Source organism: Phyllostomus discolor, chromosome 5 (assembly GCF_004126475.2).
Source record: "Phyllostomus discolor isolate MPI-MPIP mPhyDis1 chromosome 5, mPhyDis1.pri.v3, whole genome shotgun sequence".
Taxonomy (NCBI): domain Eukaryota; kingdom Metazoa; phylum Chordata; class Mammalia; order Chiroptera; family Phyllostomidae; genus Phyllostomus; species Phyllostomus discolor.
The window spans coordinates 12,521,988-12,539,981 of record NC_040907.2 but is presented as its reverse complement, the minus strand read 5'-3'; the positions used below and the strand labels follow the sequence as shown (position 1 = coordinate 12,539,981).

General features: G+C 39.1%; 1 protein-coding gene across 7 annotated transcripts in view; it reads left to right on the top strand.

Annotated features, from left to right (window-relative positions):
- HP1BP3 (heterochromatin protein 1 binding protein 3) overlaps nt 1–16,479 on the top strand; it is a 39,922-nt gene extending 23,443 nt beyond the window's left edge. For 6 of the 7 annotated variants that reach the window (XM_028511161.2, XM_036025464.1, XM_036025466.1 and 3 more), the window contains 5 exons: nt 3,428–3,518; nt 8,334–8,493; nt 12,384–12,495; nt 14,218–14,331; nt 14,743–16,479. In XM_028511161.2, coding sequence (XP_028366962.1) covers nt 3,428–3,518; nt 8,334–8,493; nt 12,384–12,495; nt 14,218–14,331; nt 14,743–15,037 — 772 coding nt within the window. In that variant the 3' untranslated portion in view covers nt 15,038–16,479. Of the gene's footprint in view, nt 1–3,427; nt 3,519–8,240; nt 8,494–12,383; nt 12,496–14,217; nt 14,332–14,742 lie in introns of those variants that run through there. The other variant, XM_036025467.1, reaches the window with a different exon arrangement.
- The last annotated feature ends 1,515 nt before the right edge of the window (nt 16,480–17,994 follow it).

The window sequence follows — 17,994 nt, the reverse complement described above, 5'->3', positions numbered from 1 at the left end:
AAATGCCAAAGCTTAAAGATAAAGAGAGAAGCTTAAAAGCGGCAAGAGAAAAGAAGGAAGTTACCTACAAAGGAGTTCCCATAAGACGGTCAGCTGATTTCTCAAAAGAAAGTTTGCAGGCAAGAAGGAACAGGCAGAAAGTATTTAAAATGATGAAAAGCAAAGACCTGCAACCTGAATTACTCAATTCAGCAAAGCTATCGTTCAGAATGGAAGGGCAGATAAGTGCTTCCCAGACAGGGTAAAGTTAAAGGAGTTCATCTTTACCAAGCCATTATTACATGAAATGTTAAAGGGACTTATTTAAGAAAAAGATCAAGATCAAAACTATAAGCATTAAAATGCCAACAAATTCGCAACTATCAACTGAATTTAAAAATACCAACTAAGCAAATAACCAGAACAGGAACAGAATCATAGGCATGGAGATCATTTGGAGGGTTGTAGGCTGGGAGACGGAAGGAGGAGGATGGGGGGAAAGTTTAGGGATGAAGACAACTAATTGGTAGGGAGAAAATAGGTGGGGATGTTAAGGAATAGTATAAAAAATGGAGAAGCCAAAGAACTCACATACATGACTCATGGACACGAACTAGGGGGTGATGGCTAGAGGGAATGGAGGTAGCGGGCAGAGAGACGGATGTAAAGGGGGAGGAAATTGGGGCAACTGTAATAGCATAATCAAAATATTTTTTGAAAGGGGGACCCCAAAACATTTTTATCCAGGGTTACCTGTTTAAGAGTAAAGCCAGAACTTTATTTTATTTTTAAGTTATACACCTCTTGCCTTTTGCACTGTTTAGAGTTTTATATTGGAAAGGGCAGGCATTATATAATGAGGAAGAATGCAGAATTGGGAATCAGACTGCCCAAGTTTATAATCTGGTTCTTCCACTGTCGAGAAATTACTTAATTTTTCTGTCTTTTTGCCTTAAGTGAAGAATGGGCAATAATAGTACCTATTTTTTGGAGTTGTGTTATCTTATTTATTCCATACATGTAAAGTATTTAGAACAGCACTTGGCACCATAGTATATGCAGAATGGTGTGATACGGGCTAGAGAAATTTTCAGAAAAGAGCTGTGTGTGGGAGTTAGCAGTGAGTTAATGAGGCGGGCCTTTGGTTCGCTCTAGAAGAATGTGTATTTAGGTGGGATAATAGAGTGGGGGGACAATGGAGGTTTACGGGAAGAGGATGGGAAAGGAGCTTCAGTAGGAAATTTCAGAGCCAGGAGTTGGCGTTCTTTTTTGGGAACTGAAAGAAGCCCGGGTCTGACTGGGTCTAGACTAACAGGGCGGGGCCATGCTGTGGAAGACTTGGAGTGTGGGTTGAGGCATTTAGACCTGGCACCTGTTCTGTTAGGTAACTTCATGACGGGGGTCTTTGTAGGCGTATTGACCTCATAGTGGAGTGCACAGTGCAAACAGTGCGGAGCCCAGAAGGGAGGTTGTGGTGGCGTGTACAATATTAAGGTTACGGCAGTGATTGAGAGATTGGGTCAATCTGAGAAGCTTTAAAGCAGTTGGTAAATATGGATTTACCTGAAGATAGGAGTGACAAAGAACTTTGGATGGGTGATGAAACTCTTCCTTAAGACAAGGTGAATGCTAAAGTAATAATTGGTGTTGAAGGGAACTGAGTTAACTGATACTCAATCCTGGAGCATTGGAACCATGGTTAGGACGATTCTTTTCAGACCAGTTACTTAATTTGGTAAGAGTCAGGGTTTCAGTGTTCTATTTAAGCTTATGTGATTACCCTCATATGCCAGCTAACTTACAAGACAAGTAATAGAAAATTTGTTTCACAGTTAAATTACTGCCTCGATTATGTTCCCAAAGCTCTGTGCATGTACTTCAACCCTGACCCTTACCATTCGTTACCATAATTATGGTACTTAAAATCTCCTAAATTCCTTGAGTTTAGTGACCAGGTCTGTGTGTTTGTTCCTGCGTAACCATAATAAATACTTTATACATGTTCGTGGGATGAATGACTTGAGAGTGTGCATGTGTATATGTTTTGGATCATGACATAAATCATACTCGTTCTGACTTATGAACAGCACTGGCTTTTCATTGGGGGTTGTTTTTAGTGGGAATTTATTCATATGGAGTGTCAGGGGTGCACAAAATTTGACAGTATAGTTCTAGTCTATAGCATCCTGTTAGAACATGAGGGATCCCTTCTCCTCTTCTTTCCCAAGCATATGGATGGTGTAAGGAGTAACTCTGATGTCAACTCAGACTGTGATGCTTAGTGGTTACAAAATATTCAACTTTTCTCCAAAGGAAAATATCAAACCTCAATGAAGCACCTCAACTGATGATAATTTGGCTGTCATTATTCCGCCCCTCTGTGGGCTGCCCCAGTGATATTTTCTGTCTGACCAGCAGCTGACCAGTTTTTAGATAAGGTATTCCCCTCGCTGGGTGCTGTTGCAGCATTCTTGAGGGATGTGGCAAATCACATCACCAGACTTTTGTATGTGCCCTGACCTGGGATCCGACCTACAACCTTAGCCTATCAGGATGACACTCTAACCAACCATCCTGCCCAGCCAGGGCTATTTTTATTTATTCGTGTGTGTGTGTGTGTGTGTGTGTGTGTGTGTTGTGTGTGTGTGTGTGTGTTTTAAGGTTTTATTTATTTATTTTCAGAGAAAGGGGAAGGGAGGGAGAAAGAGAACGAGGGAAACATCAATGTGTGGTTGCCTCTCACACACACCCCCAACTGGGGACCTGGCCCACAACCCAGGCGTGTGCCCTGACTGAGAATCGAACCAGCGACCCTTTGGTTCACAGACTGGCATTCAATCCACTGAGCTATACCAGCCAAGGCTATTTATTCTTATGTTTTTAATAATACTCAGTTTCTTCTTGCCTGCCATTTGGTTTTGATAACTTTGTTTGTTTGTTTGCTTGCTTGCTTTTTTAAAAGACAAGCCTCTTAAGTCAGAAATACTATGTTAAAAATAATCCTTTTCATTCTCTGGGAATGGTATTTCATTAAGTGTTTTTAAATACCGGTTTATAAAAAATGACTCAGTTTTTTGTTAACGTGTGTATATACTTTTTAAAAACCATCTGGGAATTTTGCCTCAATTCTAGAGTTGGATGGAACTTTTAAAAGATACCCATTCTTTGCTTGATTACACAGTTTGGTTGCTGTTGTGGTCTGCTACTAATAAATGATAGGTTTTGGAGTGTCCTGACATTTTGGGAACGGGTCTGTATGTATAGATAATGACTTAGTGTCCATGCTTGAGGAAAAGAGTACCAGTAATTTATTGCTTTATTTTCCATTTTGGCAAAGTACTACTTGTAAAAGAAATCAGAACATTAGTTCAGGGAGTAACCCTGGATCTATTTCTTCAAATCTTTCCTCATTGATAACATTTATCACTATTTTTTGTTTTCTCTACAGACCTCAGCTGTTAAAGAATGCCCTGCAGAGAGCAGTAGAGAGAGGCCAGTTAGAACAAATAACTGGTAAAGGTGCTTCTGGAACATTCCAGGTTAGAGGCCAAAACGCTTGGTTGTAGTGAAGTGGTTCTCAAAAGCTTTGCTTTCAGGACCTCCTTATGCTCTAAAAATGTATTGAGGACCCCAAGAGCCTTTGTTTATGTGGGTTATACCTATCAGTATTTATTGTGTTAGAAATCTAAACTGAAGAAAATATTAAACATTTAATTCATTTAAAAATAAACAACAAAAAAACCCGTTACATGTTCAAATAACATTTTTGTGAAAAATAACTATATTTTTTAAATGAAAAGAAGGACACTGTTTATTACTTTTCTGTAAAAGTCTTCAAAGTCTACCCCAATAGAAGATTGCTGATACTTGTTTTCAGTATATTTTAGGTTACATCTGTGAAAAAATTCAACTCAGAAATAGATTTAAAAGGAGGGAGTATTTTAAGATAATTTTTAAATAGTTGTGGATATTATTCTTTGATACTATACCCAAACTTCTGCTTTTTTATTGAGGTATGATGTATGTACTGTAAAATATACTAATTTAAAATTGAAATTTATAGTTCATTTTTAATAAATTATAGAGTTGTACCGCCATCCCTGCAATCCAGTTTTAGAACATTTGCATCACTCAGGAAAGATCTCTCGTGCCCATTTGTAGTCCCCATTCCCATCCCTGCTGATTCCCAATCTACTAATATACTTTCTGTATAAATTTGCCTTTTCTGTATGTTTCGTATCAATAGGATTACACAATATGTGGTCTTTCGTGACTAGTTTCTTTTACTTAGCATATAGTTTCTGAGTTTTATCTATGTTGCAGCACGAATTAGTACTTTTATTCCTTTTCATTGTAAAATATTCCATTGTATGGATCTAACACATTGTGTTTATCCATTCATGAGCTGATAAACCTTTGGGTTACTTCTACCTTTTAGCTGTTATAATTAATTTAACTGTTTACATTCAAATCTTTGTGTGGATATATGTCTTTATTTCACTCGGGTATATAACTAGGAGTATAGACTTGCTGGACTGTATAGTAAATTTATGTTTTAAGAAACTGCCAAAGTGGCTGCATCATTTCAGTCTCACCAGCAATTATTAAGGGTTCCAGTTTCTGCATATCTTTGTCAACAGTAGTTAATGTCTCTCTTATTATAGCCGTACTAGTACTTAGTGCATGGAATATCGTGGTTTTGGTTGGCATTTTCATGGTGACTACTAATGTTGACCATTTTTTCATGAGCTTGATGGACATTAGTTTATCTTGTTTAGTGAAAAGTTTATTCAGATCCTTTGCCTATTTTTAATATTAGGTTATTTGTCTTATTGAATTAGAAGAGTTCTATAACTGTACACAAGTTCCTCATCAGGTTGATGATTTGCATATATTTTCTCCTAGTCTGCGGCCTATGCTTTCACTTTCTTAATAGTATCTTTTGAAGCGCAAAGGTGTTTTTTTTGTTGTTGTTGTTTTTATCCTCACCTGAGGACATTTTTTTCATTGCTTTTAGAAAGGAGGGAGGAGAGAAAGAGACATTGATGTGAGAAACATCGATCTGCTGCCTTCTTATATGTACCCCACCTGGGGATTGAACCAGTAACCTGGGTGTGTGCCCTGACTGGGAATCAGACTGCAACCTATAGGTCTACTGGACAGTGCTCCAACCAACTGAGCCACACTGGCCAGGGCAAAAGTGTTAGATTTTTTTTTTTTTTTTTTAGAGAGGGGAAAGGAGGGAGAAAGGGAGAGAAACATCAGTGTGTGGTCGCCTTTCACATGGCCCCCATGGGGGACCTGGCCTGCAACCCAGGCATGTGCCTCAACTGGGAATCGAACCAGTGACCCTTTGGTTCACAGGCCTGTGCTCAATCCAATTAGCTATGCCAGCCAGGGCAAAAGTGTTGAATTTTGGTGAAGTCCAATTTATTTTTTTTAACTTACTTGTGCTGTTAGTATCATATTTAATAAATTATTTCCTAATTTAAGGTCACAAAGATTTACTCCTGTGTTTCCTGTTAAGAGTTTTATGGGTTTAGTGCTCACATTTAGGTCTGTGATCAGATTTGAATTAGATTTTGTTTATGATATAGGGTAAGGGTATATAAATTCATGTTTTTGCATGGGGCCATCCAATTGTCCCGATGTCATTTGTTGAAAAGACCGCCTTCTCTCTTTGAATTGCCTCGGCACCTTTATCAAAAATCAGTTGACCATAAATTTATTTCTGGACACTCACTTCTCTTCCATTGATCTGCATGTGAATTCTTATGCCAGAATTCCATTGTCTTGGCAACTCGAGCTTTGTAGTTAAGTTTGAACTTAGTAAATATAAATTGTCTTTTCCTTTCTCAAAATTATTTTAACTAATCTGGGTCCTGTGCATTTCCACATGAATTTTAGGATCTACTTGTCAATTTTTACAAAAAAGTCAGCCTGGATTTTAGGAGAGATTGCAATAAATTTATAGATTATTTAGGGGAGAGTTATTCTTTTTACAACATTGAGTTGTAAAGGGCACCTGTCTCCATTTATTTAGATTTTTAACTTCTCTCAGCAATACTATGTAGTTCTAAGTGTATATGTCTTATATTTCTTAGTTAAATTTTTTCCTAAATATTTCCATGCTGTTGTGAAAAGCATTTTCTTATTTTCATTTTCAGGTTGTTCATCAGTAGTCTATAGAAATACAGCTGATTAATCTGTTGCTGTTGTATCTTGAAACTTTCCTGAACTCATTTAGTAGTTCTAGTAGGTTTTTCATGGGTTCCTTAAGACTCTCGTGGATTCCCTAGGACTTTCCTACATATACAGGATTCTGTTACCTGCAAATAAAGACCATTTTACTTCTTTCTTTCCAATCTGGACATCTTTTTTTTTTTTTTTTTTTTCCTCCTTTGCGTTTGGGTAGAAATTCCCGCACAGTGATAGGAGCAGACATCCTCATCTGTTCAGTCTTCACCGTTCCGTTAGCTGTAGGCTTTTCATACGTGCCTACTACCAGGTTGAGCCAGTTCCCTTTTAAAACGGTTTGCTGGGGGTTTTATTATGAATGGATGTTCCATTTGTTAGGTGCTTTTTCTGTGTTTCTTGAGATAATTATGTGGTTTTAGTTCCTTAACTCTGTTAATATGGTATGTTAATTAATTGATGTTTGTAATTCCAAAGGTTAGTTGACATATGGAACTTGAAATGTCAGTGAACTTCTTAGACTCTGTTACCTTAGAATCTTTTGGTCTGTCTTGAACTTTGAGTGGCTCTTTTAACCATGCACAATTTTGTAACAATCATTTGGAAAATAGTGGTTCACTGAATTATGCAGATTTTTAAAATTTGACACAGTTCATCAGTTACAAAAATCACATTCACTGTTCTGATGACATCACCCACTGATCAAACTCACAATGGTAGATAAAAGTTTTCCCAATTTGTTTTCTTTTAATAAGTTTAATTTTATCACTGGCAACAAATACTGTTAGTTGTTTTCCTTGAAGTGACAGGCTTGCTTAATTTATTTTCAAGAAGATGTCTACCAGATACCTAAGTCTGAATAACCATAGTTTATCTGTTAGTAGTTCCTTCAAGTAAAAAGGGTATTCCATGAAAAATGCAGCCAGTTCAGCTCACAACTCAAATAATCATGGCTGTTTTGCTTGAGACCATCATCATATGTACAGCCTGCGTGCTTTATGCCTTCTTCCCATTTCACCCTATAAACTATCAGAGACATGCATTGGATTTGAGATTTAATAAAATAATTTGTACTACTTCATCAGGAATATTCCTAAGTGAAACTAGCTTTTTTTTTTTTTAAACCACAAGAGCATAGCTGTAAAGACTATAATACCTACTGTGTAGGTTTTGTGCTTCTGCCTTGATGTGTGGTAAGGTAGCAGCAATTTTATCCATCAACTTCTCCACCATCTGTAGATGTCACTACAGTTGGTGGAAAAGGCATATTACATCTTAATATTATCAGGAAAATAGTTTTGACTTGCATATCCTTTGAAAGGGTCTCGGGAGCCTTGCGCTGGGGTATGTGGGCCACTTTTTGAGAATCACTGTTGTGAACCATACTGGAGTTTCCTTCCCCCAAACTCTTGCTTATTGGTGTTCAGCTTTGTTTCCTAGCCCTTTGTCCTTGAACTATCCTGTGTAATTTTCTATTGTACGATATCCTAAATATTTACCAAGCTTTTCTTTTGCTATTTTCCCATAGGGTTTTAAAAGGCTATTATTTTTATAACTACTCCATTTTTCAGGTTCAAGAAAAGGAAGTATTCTCAAGTAAAAGCATCCTGATTTATTTGTTTGTTTGTTTGTTTATTATAGATTTTGTTTATTTTTAGAGAGGGGGGAAGGAAAGGAGAAAGAGGATGATAAACATCAATGTGTGGTTGCCTCCCGTGCGCCCCACGCTGGGAACCTATCGGCAACGCAGGCATGTGCCCTGACTGGGAATCAAACTAGTGACCCTTTGCTTCGCAGACCCATGCTCAATCCACTGAGCTATACCAGCCAGGCTGCATCCTGATTTATTAGGGGCCTAACAAGTTAACCTGTTCATTGGGGTAGAGCTGTCACTGTCTCTGGCCTAGGTTAGCCATTGCTATTTTAAGTTGGACAGAGGGGTAGATGGAAAGAGAAAATAGTCACAGGAGGGCTGGGACTCCTCAGATAGATTGAATACCTGAGAAGTGGGAAGAGAAAGTCCCTAACCTGACAATTGATTGTAAAACATATCTGTGCTAATGCAGGAACTCCGACCCACCTGGTGCAGAGGAGTCTTGTCTTGACCTGCTTTGGGAGAGTGTTGTCTTGATGCTTTTCTCTTCCTCCTTGGAAAACAGCTGAAGAAATCAGGGGAGAAACCCCTCCTTGGTGGAAGCCTGATGGAATATGCAATCTTGTCCGCCATTGCTGCCATGAATGAACCGAAGACCTGCTCCACCACTGCTCTGAAGAAGTATGTCCTGGAGAACCACCCAGGGACCAATTCTAACTATCAAAGTAAGAGTCTAAGTTGTGTGCATTTTACAGGGATTAGAGCAATTGTGGAAAATACCTAGAGATGATGCTACCTATGACAAAAGGACTAGCTGCCGACTGAAAACCAAGAACAACAATTTTATGAATTTAATGCATTTACTAAAAAGAGAAATAGACAAAAGCAAGGCTTATCCTTAATTTACAATGTCTGCTACAGATCAGAATTTGATTTTACTTTGCTGTAAAGATTTTTCTGATATTTTAATTATAACTTAGGTAAGTCTCTATGTTCAAAACACCTCTCAAGTCCCTGGCTAGTGTGGCTCAGTGGGCTGAGTGCTGGCCTGCCAACTGAAGGGTTGCGAGTTCAATTCCTGGTTGTGGCACATGCGTGGATTGCAGGCCAGGTCCCCAGTTGGGGGTATATGAAAAATAGCTGATGAATGTATCTTTCTCTCTCTCTCTCTCCCTCCCTCCCTTTCTCTCTAAAAATAGAGTATTTAAAGGGAAAAAAATTTTAAGCACCTCTCAAGTATACTGTTTTCTTGCTTATTTCTGAATGTTTACCAAAAATCTCACTTCAACTTGAAGCCAAACCAGTATTTTAAAATACTGCTTATTTTCTGATTGACGTAAGCCCTGTAACAGAAAATACTTTTTTCATAAAGTCTTTACCCTGTCAGGTGGTAATTTGAGATTAGAAACCTTGCCTTAGCAGCATTATCACATACAGATTAATGAGATTGTGTATTTTCCTCAGTGCACTACTAGAATAGGCCCATTGGTATAGGATAAAAAATATGGGAGTAACAGAAAATGCACACTATAATACAGGGTTTGGCAGAAGTAAGGCCTGCTTGAGTGTGGTTGGTAGGGTAATAATATGGATGTAATAATTTATAGTTTTAATTTGAACATTTCACCTAAAATGTCATATGATGTGCTTGAGGGTGGTATTGTGGTGTTACGGAACTACATGCTTATGCCGTGACTGATGTAGCTCAGTGGATTGAGCATGGACCTGTGAACCAAAGGGTCACTGGTTCGATTCCCAGTCAGGGCATGTGCCTGGGTTGGAGGCCAGGTCCCCAGTAGAGGGCATGTGAGAGGCAACCACACATTGATGTTTCTCTCCCTCTCTTTCTCCCTCCTATCCCCTCTCTCTAAAAATAAATAAATCTTTTTTAAAAAGAATTTATATGCTTATGATTTTGTAATGAAATATTTTGTAATTATAAAAGGGTGTTGTTTGTGCCCGACCCTATGTATTATTTTAAATAAAAAGGTAATTTTGAAATCTCAGTACTGGCTTTTGACAATTATGCAATGTGTATATTTTAACACTGAAGTAAATGCTTTCTGATTGTTTTCTTCTTGTATGCTTTTTTTTTTTAATATATTTTATTGATTATGCTATTACAGTTGTCCCATTTCCCCCCTTCTCTCCCCTCCACCCTGTACCCCCCTCCCACCCACATTTCCCCCTTTAGTTCATGTCCATGTGTCATACTTATGAGTTCTTTAGTTTCTACATTTCCTGTACTATTCTTGCCCTCCCCTATCTATTTTCAACCTACATTCTATGCTACTTATTCTCTATACCTTTTCCCCCTCTCTCCTCCTCCCACCCCCCTGCTGCTAACCCTCCATGTGCCCTCCATTTCTGTGGTTCTGTTCCTGTTCTAATTGTTTACTTAGTTTCTTTTGGTTTTGCTTTAGGTGTGGTTGTTAATATTTGTGAGTTTGCTGTCCTTTTACTATACATGTCTTTTCTTTATCTTCTCTTCTTAGATAAGTCCCTTTAGCATTTCATAAAATAAGGGCTTGGTGATGATGAACTCCTTTAACTTGACCTTATCTGAGAAGCACTTTATCTGCCCTTCCATTCTAAATGAGAGTTTTGCTGGATAGAGCAATCTGGGATGTAGGTCCTTGTCTTTCATGACTTGGAATATTTCTTTCCAGCCCCTTCTTGCATGTAAGGTCTCTTTGGAGAAATCAGCTGACAGTCTGATGGGAACTCCTTTGTAGGTTACTGTCCCCTTATCTCTTGCTGCTTCTAGGATTCTCTCCTTCATTTTTACCTTGGCTAATGTAATTATGATGTGCCTTGGTGTGTTCCTTCTTGGGTCCAACTTCTTTGGGGCTCTCTGAGCTTCTTGGATTTCTTGGAAGACTGTTCCCTTTGCCAGATTGGGGAAGTTCTCCTTTATTATTTGTTCAAATACGTGCTCAATCTGTTGCTTTTCCCCTTCCCATTCTGGTACCCCTATAATTCGGATATTGGAACGTTTAAAGGTGTCTTGGATGCTCTTAATCTTTTCCTCAATTTTTTGAATTCTTATTTCATCATGCTTTCCTGCTTGGTTGATTCTATCTTCCTTCTGGTCCACTGTAGTGTTTTGAGACTTATATTCCTTCCTTTCACTATTGGCTCTCCTCCGCATGTCTTCCTGCATCTGTTTTATGGTAATCTGCATTCTTTCATCTAAATTTCGTCCAAAATCCACCAGTTCCGTGAGCTTTCTGATCACCAGTGTTTTGAACTGCGCATCTGATAGATTGGCTAATTCTTGGTCGCTCAAAAGGATGAGTCCTGGGGGACTGATCTGCTCTGTTGAAAACATATTTTTTTTCCCCTGTCTCTCCTTTTTTTTTTCCCAGTCTGGTAGCTCTTGTTACGGTGGGGGGCGGAGCCTTAGGTGCTCACCGGGGCTGGGCACCCCGGTCGCTAGATTGTGACGTTATATGTGGGGGCGAAGCGGGAGCGGGGCGGGAGAAAACAATGGCGGTAGTTCCGTTCCCCTGGACTCAGACCCTTGTCTGGGCTTCTGGGCCGCGAGTTCTGCCCTGGTCCACAATCGCTGCCCCTCTGGGTCTGCCAGCCGCAGCTGGCGTACTCAGGGATCACCGCTGCCTTCTTGCGCGCCCGATGGCTTTTGCGCCGATTTCGCGCCAAACCTTCCCCCGACCTCCGCGAGCCACTGACCCGAGCCAGCCCCGCGCCCGCTCGGCTCGTCTTCTCCTACCAGTCCGGATGAACGCGTCTACTTCAACTTCTTGGCTGCCCGACTTCCATTCAGATAAATCCTCTGCCGGATCTGGGTGTTATTCTGATAGTAAATTATTGTTGTAAATTATTGGTTTTCTAATCTTGGTTGTACGAGGAGGTACGGTGCGTCCACCTATTCCTCCATCTTGCCGGAAGTCCAGTCTAATTTTTCTTTTCTTGTATGCTTTGAAAACTGGTGTTTTCAATAAACTTTTCTTCCTTACTTAAGATATATACTGTGTTTAATTGACTCTTATAGACTATTTAATGATTTTCTCTTTTTGCCAAGTGTTAGAAAGTGAAATTGGTTATTAACCTTTTTAGTTTCACTGGTATTGCTGCTCTTTTTTTAGACACAGAATTCCTATAAAATGTATGAAAAGTGAGAATTAGGCCTTTAGGAGCTGTGGTATTGTTCTGGTACTCTCTGCTGATTCGTGAGAAATTGGTTCTGTTTATCTTTGTGGGTAGTCTCCGAGATGATCATCTGTTCTTACAGTTACTCAATAGATGTTTGAATGAATGGAAATAATGGGAGATTTACTCTTAGGTCAGCTATTAGCCATACATACACAACGGTGGGCTAGTCACTAACCACTCTAGGCTTCTCCTTCCCTTTCTGTGAAATGAGGAATTTAACTCAGTGGGCTCTCAACTCTTTAACCATAATTTAACTCTTGACAAATTTGTGGGCCTTAATAATTGTTTAGTGAATTAGTTAATCCGCTTGACCACAAAGGATTCTCTTAGAACATGTCAACTACTGTATGTGACAGGACATTAAATTGATATATAAGTGATTGTGGTTGAGAGAATTACCAAATTTGAATAACTTTCTTCATTTTTTAATATTTTTCAGTGCATTTGCTGAAGAAAACCCTGCAAAAATGCGAAAAGAACGGGTGGATGGAACAGATCTCTGGTAAAGGATTCAGTGGTACCTTCCAGCTCTGTTTTCCCTATTATCCCAGGTAAACAAGCACTTAGCCTGTAGTATGAAGTATTGGTCATTGTAAGTTTAAAATCTGATACTAGGTTACAAGCTTGGCTTATTTGACCCGTATTGCTATTACACTAAACTGGATACACAAGGTCTGTCCAGAAAGTATCCAGTTTTGTAATCTGACAGATAGAAACATCTATTGAAGAAGATAGGAAATGCAAGAAACATTGTACATAGGACAGTGATGCCTCAGTCCCCTTCAAAGCAGATGCCTTGGGACCTCACACAGTTCTCCCAATCACCATCAGCTGCCCCATTGTATTTTTCTGAATCTCATCGATGGTCTGAAATCTCTCCCCTTTCAAAGATGATTTTAGTTTTAGGAAAGGCCAGAAGTCACAGGGCACCAAATCTGGGTTTTTGGGGTGCTGAGGCACCCGGATGATTTGATGTTTCGCCAACAAATTGCATGAGACGTGATGTCTGAGCAGGCACGTTGTCATGAAGAAGCTCTCAAATCACCAGTCGCCCATACCTGCGACCTTCTGAATCATCCAAATAGTTTCCAAAGAGAAATGTTCAACCTTAATGCAAGATTTAATGCAGATTTGTTGCTCTGCTTGTTCAGTCATTTTGAATGCAGTGGCCACACATTACAAGTGCTCACTCAGTGGTGTCTGCCGTCCCCACTGACGGGTGCAGGGGAGTTGTCGTCGTTCACACACGTGCCTTCCAGTTGGTGCTCTTTCGCTGTCAGGTTCTATCGGTACCATACACACTGTTCTCGTTGTATTAATAATGGCTGGACTTTTTCTGGACAGACTTTGTACTTGAAAATAAAGACTATTAAGAGGCAGTATTGTTTTAGGGCAAAAGGTTTTCATGTAAGAACAGAGGAATTTTGGCTATCCTGCCAGAGCTTATCGTTAGCCAGATGTTCCTGAAACCAAGAATTGAATTCTTTGAGATCGTTGGCCAGTTATTTTGATGTTTGTTCCTTCTTTAATAAATATCTTTAATAATAATAATAATAAATAAATAATTGGTAATAATAGGAAGATTATAAAAGGATTTTGTCTATATATGTTTTAGGTGTCCCGCACCAAGTAAGAATATTGACTCCTTCCAAGAATCCTCATCTGCCTTTTTCATACTATAGGGACAGGGACGTTACTTGAAAACCCTAATACATACCTTATTTATTCATTGAACCAAAAAATACATTGACCACTTCTTATGGGCCACGCATTGTTCTGTGCACCTGTGCTGTAACACTTAACTTTCATTTCTATAGTAAGGTCATGACATGTACCACGAAAGCCCTGTTTTAGCAGGAGTAAAGTATAGATTTCTCGTTCTTTCTGAGCAAGCCTAGGTGTTACTGCTTGAATGCATATTCTCTGAAATGTTCAAACATTGAACTTGAAGTTAGTTCTTAAAGCCATACACGTGACGTGTCATAAATAAATGATTGAGAGTCAATTCCATTGAATGGAAGGAGGAAGGGAGTGAGGTATGGTCCGGGACTTTCACAGATTTGTCATAACTTTGTATGTGTTTTCAAAATAGGTTGAATTGTAACCTGATATTTGTAACCGAAACATGACATCTTTGGGGAAGCTCGGAGGAAATGGGGAATAGTGAGGGAATGTGTCTCTAGGTCCATGTTATTTCCCTTGTCCTATATGGCACTTCTCTTTACCCAGTCTGGGTTTTTTTTTGTTTTTGGGGTTTTTTTTTTCCCCCATAGCCCAGGAGTTTTATTTCCAAAGAAAGAGCCAGATGATTCTCAAGATGAGGATGAAGATGAAGATGACTCATCAGAAGAAGACTCTGAGGATGAAGAGCCTCCACCTAAGAGAAGGTATGGATGTGTGAAAACTCAGGAACTTGCTCAGGTTGTTTGTGTAACATTTGAATTTGTCTTGAAAATTTAGAGGCTCTGAACTTAAGAAATGAAGCATGTGAATATGTAGTTTATGCTTTGGTCGAGCCTGTATATTTATCCACAGTTTGGTTATTCAAAAAAAGTCCTGTTTTCTTAAGAAAAACCTCATGAAATGTATATGAATTGGTTGAATTTTATACAATTTTAGTAAGGCCTTTAGTTAAAAAATAATAATAAATTACATTTCTAGGCTTATCACAGTTGACTCCTAAGTAGTCTGTTTCTTTTTTTTTTTTTTTTTTTTTTTTTTTTGGTAAAGTGTTTGGTCACCTTAGCAAAGTGACCCCCTCGGGTGCTGAGTGACCCCCTCTGCTCTCTGGTCCATAGGCTGCAGAAGAAAACCCCGGCCAAGTCGTCATGGAAGGCCGCCCCCATGAAGCAGCGAGGGTCCAAGCCTGGGCCCAAAGTCCCAGCTGCCCAGCGGGGGAAGGCGAGGCCCCTGCCCAAGAAAGCCTCTCCCAAGGCCAAAACTCCTGCCAAGAAAGCCAAACCCTCACCCTCAGTCATCAAGAAGCCCAGTGGTGGCTCTTCAAAGAAGCCTGTGGCCAGCGTGAGAAAGGAGGTGAAGTTGCCTGGCAAGGGCAAATCCACCGTGAAGAAATCTTTCAAAGCAAAAAAGTAAATTTTATAGGAAAAAAGGGTATTGTGATGAAATTTAAAATCTTATTTTCTAAGGTCGGTGTGCATTTGTTTTAGTTTTGATGCTTTTAAAATTACATTTTTCCCTCCCCTCTAAACTTGTGAGGAGGGAATAGAAATAAACCAGTTTAGGTATTTGTTAGCTTTAGGCGCTGTCTTTGGTGCCTGCCCCTGCCCGCTATCATTTTAATTTCTGCAATAATTCTGGACTTCCTGAACTGTATAACCTACACCTGTCCTTTTTCGCCCTCCACCCAACCCCCCCTTTTTTTTCCAATCCCTTCCAGCTTTATCTAAACAGTTGCAAAGATTTTTATATTTGTAGAAAGCATCAAGAACAGAATGCTGGTCAGGTGCTGAAAGTGAAAAGAAGGCATATAGCACTGACTGAATTATAAAGCCTTCTACCTGGAGACTCCAGCTATAGCTATAATAATTAATCTTATTTATAAAACCACTCCACTAAACCTTTCTCTCTTACTATAAACACAGAGATGTCTTAGCTTTGGGAATAAGCCAAAAATATTATGGTTCAATTAGATTCTGAAGATGCACGACTCCTTTGGGCCACTTTTCACATGGATCATTTCCAGGTACCCGTCTCTGGCCCAGGGCATTCCACTCCCTCACCGGCGAGCACCAGTCCTCTCCACCATTGGTTTCTGACTGAAGAGGAAATGCGAGAATATTGAATTTGTGATTTATGGTGTCACCTGTGTTAGCAAAACTCAAAACATAAAATCTTGATCAAATGTTTAAATATATTTTTAATATTGGAAGCATGAATTCTCACTTCTCGTTTGTCTTTTTTTATAAGGAAATGTTGGAGAGTTACATCATTGCTAATGTGGAAATGTTGAGTGGAAAAACAAACACTTTGCAAAATAAAATAGATTCCAGATCCATCCGTGGGTTCTTTTCCCCTCCTTCCTTTCCTCAGCACTTTTAATATCAAGCAAGTGGCTTCCTTTTTGAGACTTTTTTTTTTTTAATGAAATGAAGCCCAACTACCTAACCTCTTACTTGTTTTGTTTTAGTATTGTGAAGTTGTGTTAAATAGTACTGGCTTTCTACTTGAGAAATACTGATTTTGGTTACCATTTATCCTCCCCATGGCACTTGACATTTTAACTGTCTTAAACTTTTTGGTGTACATCTTCTGGCCGGTGTGCTGCCAGAAGCAAAAACGGTTCGTTTCATTCATTCCACTTGCGTTGTCCCCCAGGATCCCGTCTGCAGCCTGAAGTCTGGCTGGGAAACGGACTTGAGAAGGTTGGCTTGATCAGACTCATAATTATGTGTGATCCCATCATGAGTTAATTGGAATTTGTGTCGCATGTAAGGCAATCTTTCCTGTTGTAAATCTTCCTTTTTTTATGTACATATATTTTGAAAAATATGAATAAACATGAAATTTTAAAAGCTGCTGAACTGTAGGTTACATTTAAGTTTCTAGTATATTCTCAGAAGTAGCTAAGTGTTACTCTCACTTTGAATCTTTCCCACTTCTTGTAATAGCCACCATCCATTTCCTTTTTAAATGCAAGCTCTTGTTTATGTGCTGCTTACATGGATGGTGGTAAATGATTTTTCTAGATAACATTGAATTGGTTAGTGAATAAGAAGTTTAAAAAAATCATTTTGTATTTTACTAAGATCCTTGCCTTTCATATCATAGATTCCAGTCTTCCACACTTAATTTCAGCTGTATCCTTATCCTAGAAGAATACATCACTGAGACCTAAATCTAGAAACTAATTCTACTGTCTCTTACGCACTTTGGCGGGTAATAAATAATTCTGATAATATGGGTGTTTGGTACCTATGCTAAGAATTCTCTGCTCTCCTGGAATCACAAGTAGGATTTTGGTTGGTTTCTCTGTTTTATGATGCTGCTTTTTTAAAAGATTTTTTTATTTATTTTTAGAGAGGGGGAAGGGGAGGAGGGATGGAGAGAAATACCAATGTGTGGTTGCCTGGCCCAAAACCTAGGCATGTACCCTGACTGGGAATCGAACCGGCAACCCCTTGGTTTGTAGTCCTGCACTCAATCCCCTGAGCCACACCATCCAGGGTTTATGATGCTGCTTTTAAAAAGATGTTAGGAATAGGTCACCTGGAGGCTACATTGTCCATCAAGTGCTTCAGTGCAGGGTGAGAAGTTTAGATTATTTAAGGTCCCTTCCAACTCACATTCTGTTAATTTCACAAAGTTCCGGTAAGAACAAAACTGTCCTGCTTAAGCATCATGTACAGAGAAGGGACAAGAGGGCCAATGCACTCTTCCGATGAAAGCTGGTTGTCAAATTATGTGTACGTTAATTCACTTATGCCAAGATAAAGAAATGTTTGGGTTTTCCCCCTCCAGACATTCTAAAGGAACAGAACACATAATTTTTATTTTCCTTTTACAGAAAGGAGACAGAAAACCCAAGAGATAATCCCAGCAATTTCTAGCATGGATCAGTGGCTTCAGTGCTCTCCATAGTGGTTTAGTGAACTCAGTTACAGGGTTTGATAAACTCTTACACCACCCACAAACCACCTTAGATGAACGCGTCTCAGAAAGTGCTGGGAGAGAGATCATCAGCTTCTTAAAACCTACCAGATGGAGGAAAAGGGGTAATTTGTAGAAAACATGGAGACCTTTCCTTATGTCTGTTGGGTATAATTAAGAAGAAAAGTATGTGAACACAGAAGCTAGGTAATACATTAATACTTTCGACAATTTTTCCATCATTTCTCTTACAAAATTTTGTCAACCCTAGTCTGGGTTTGCTAACCTATTCTTATACTCTCTTACACCTCCTTTAGAAAACCTACATAATTATTTTGCTTGGGTTCAGATCTGATACAGCAGAAGAGGTTAAGCCAGATATATTCATGAACTTCTGTATTTAGCCAACTAAGAGAAACTTCAAAAATTTAGGGATATAGTAC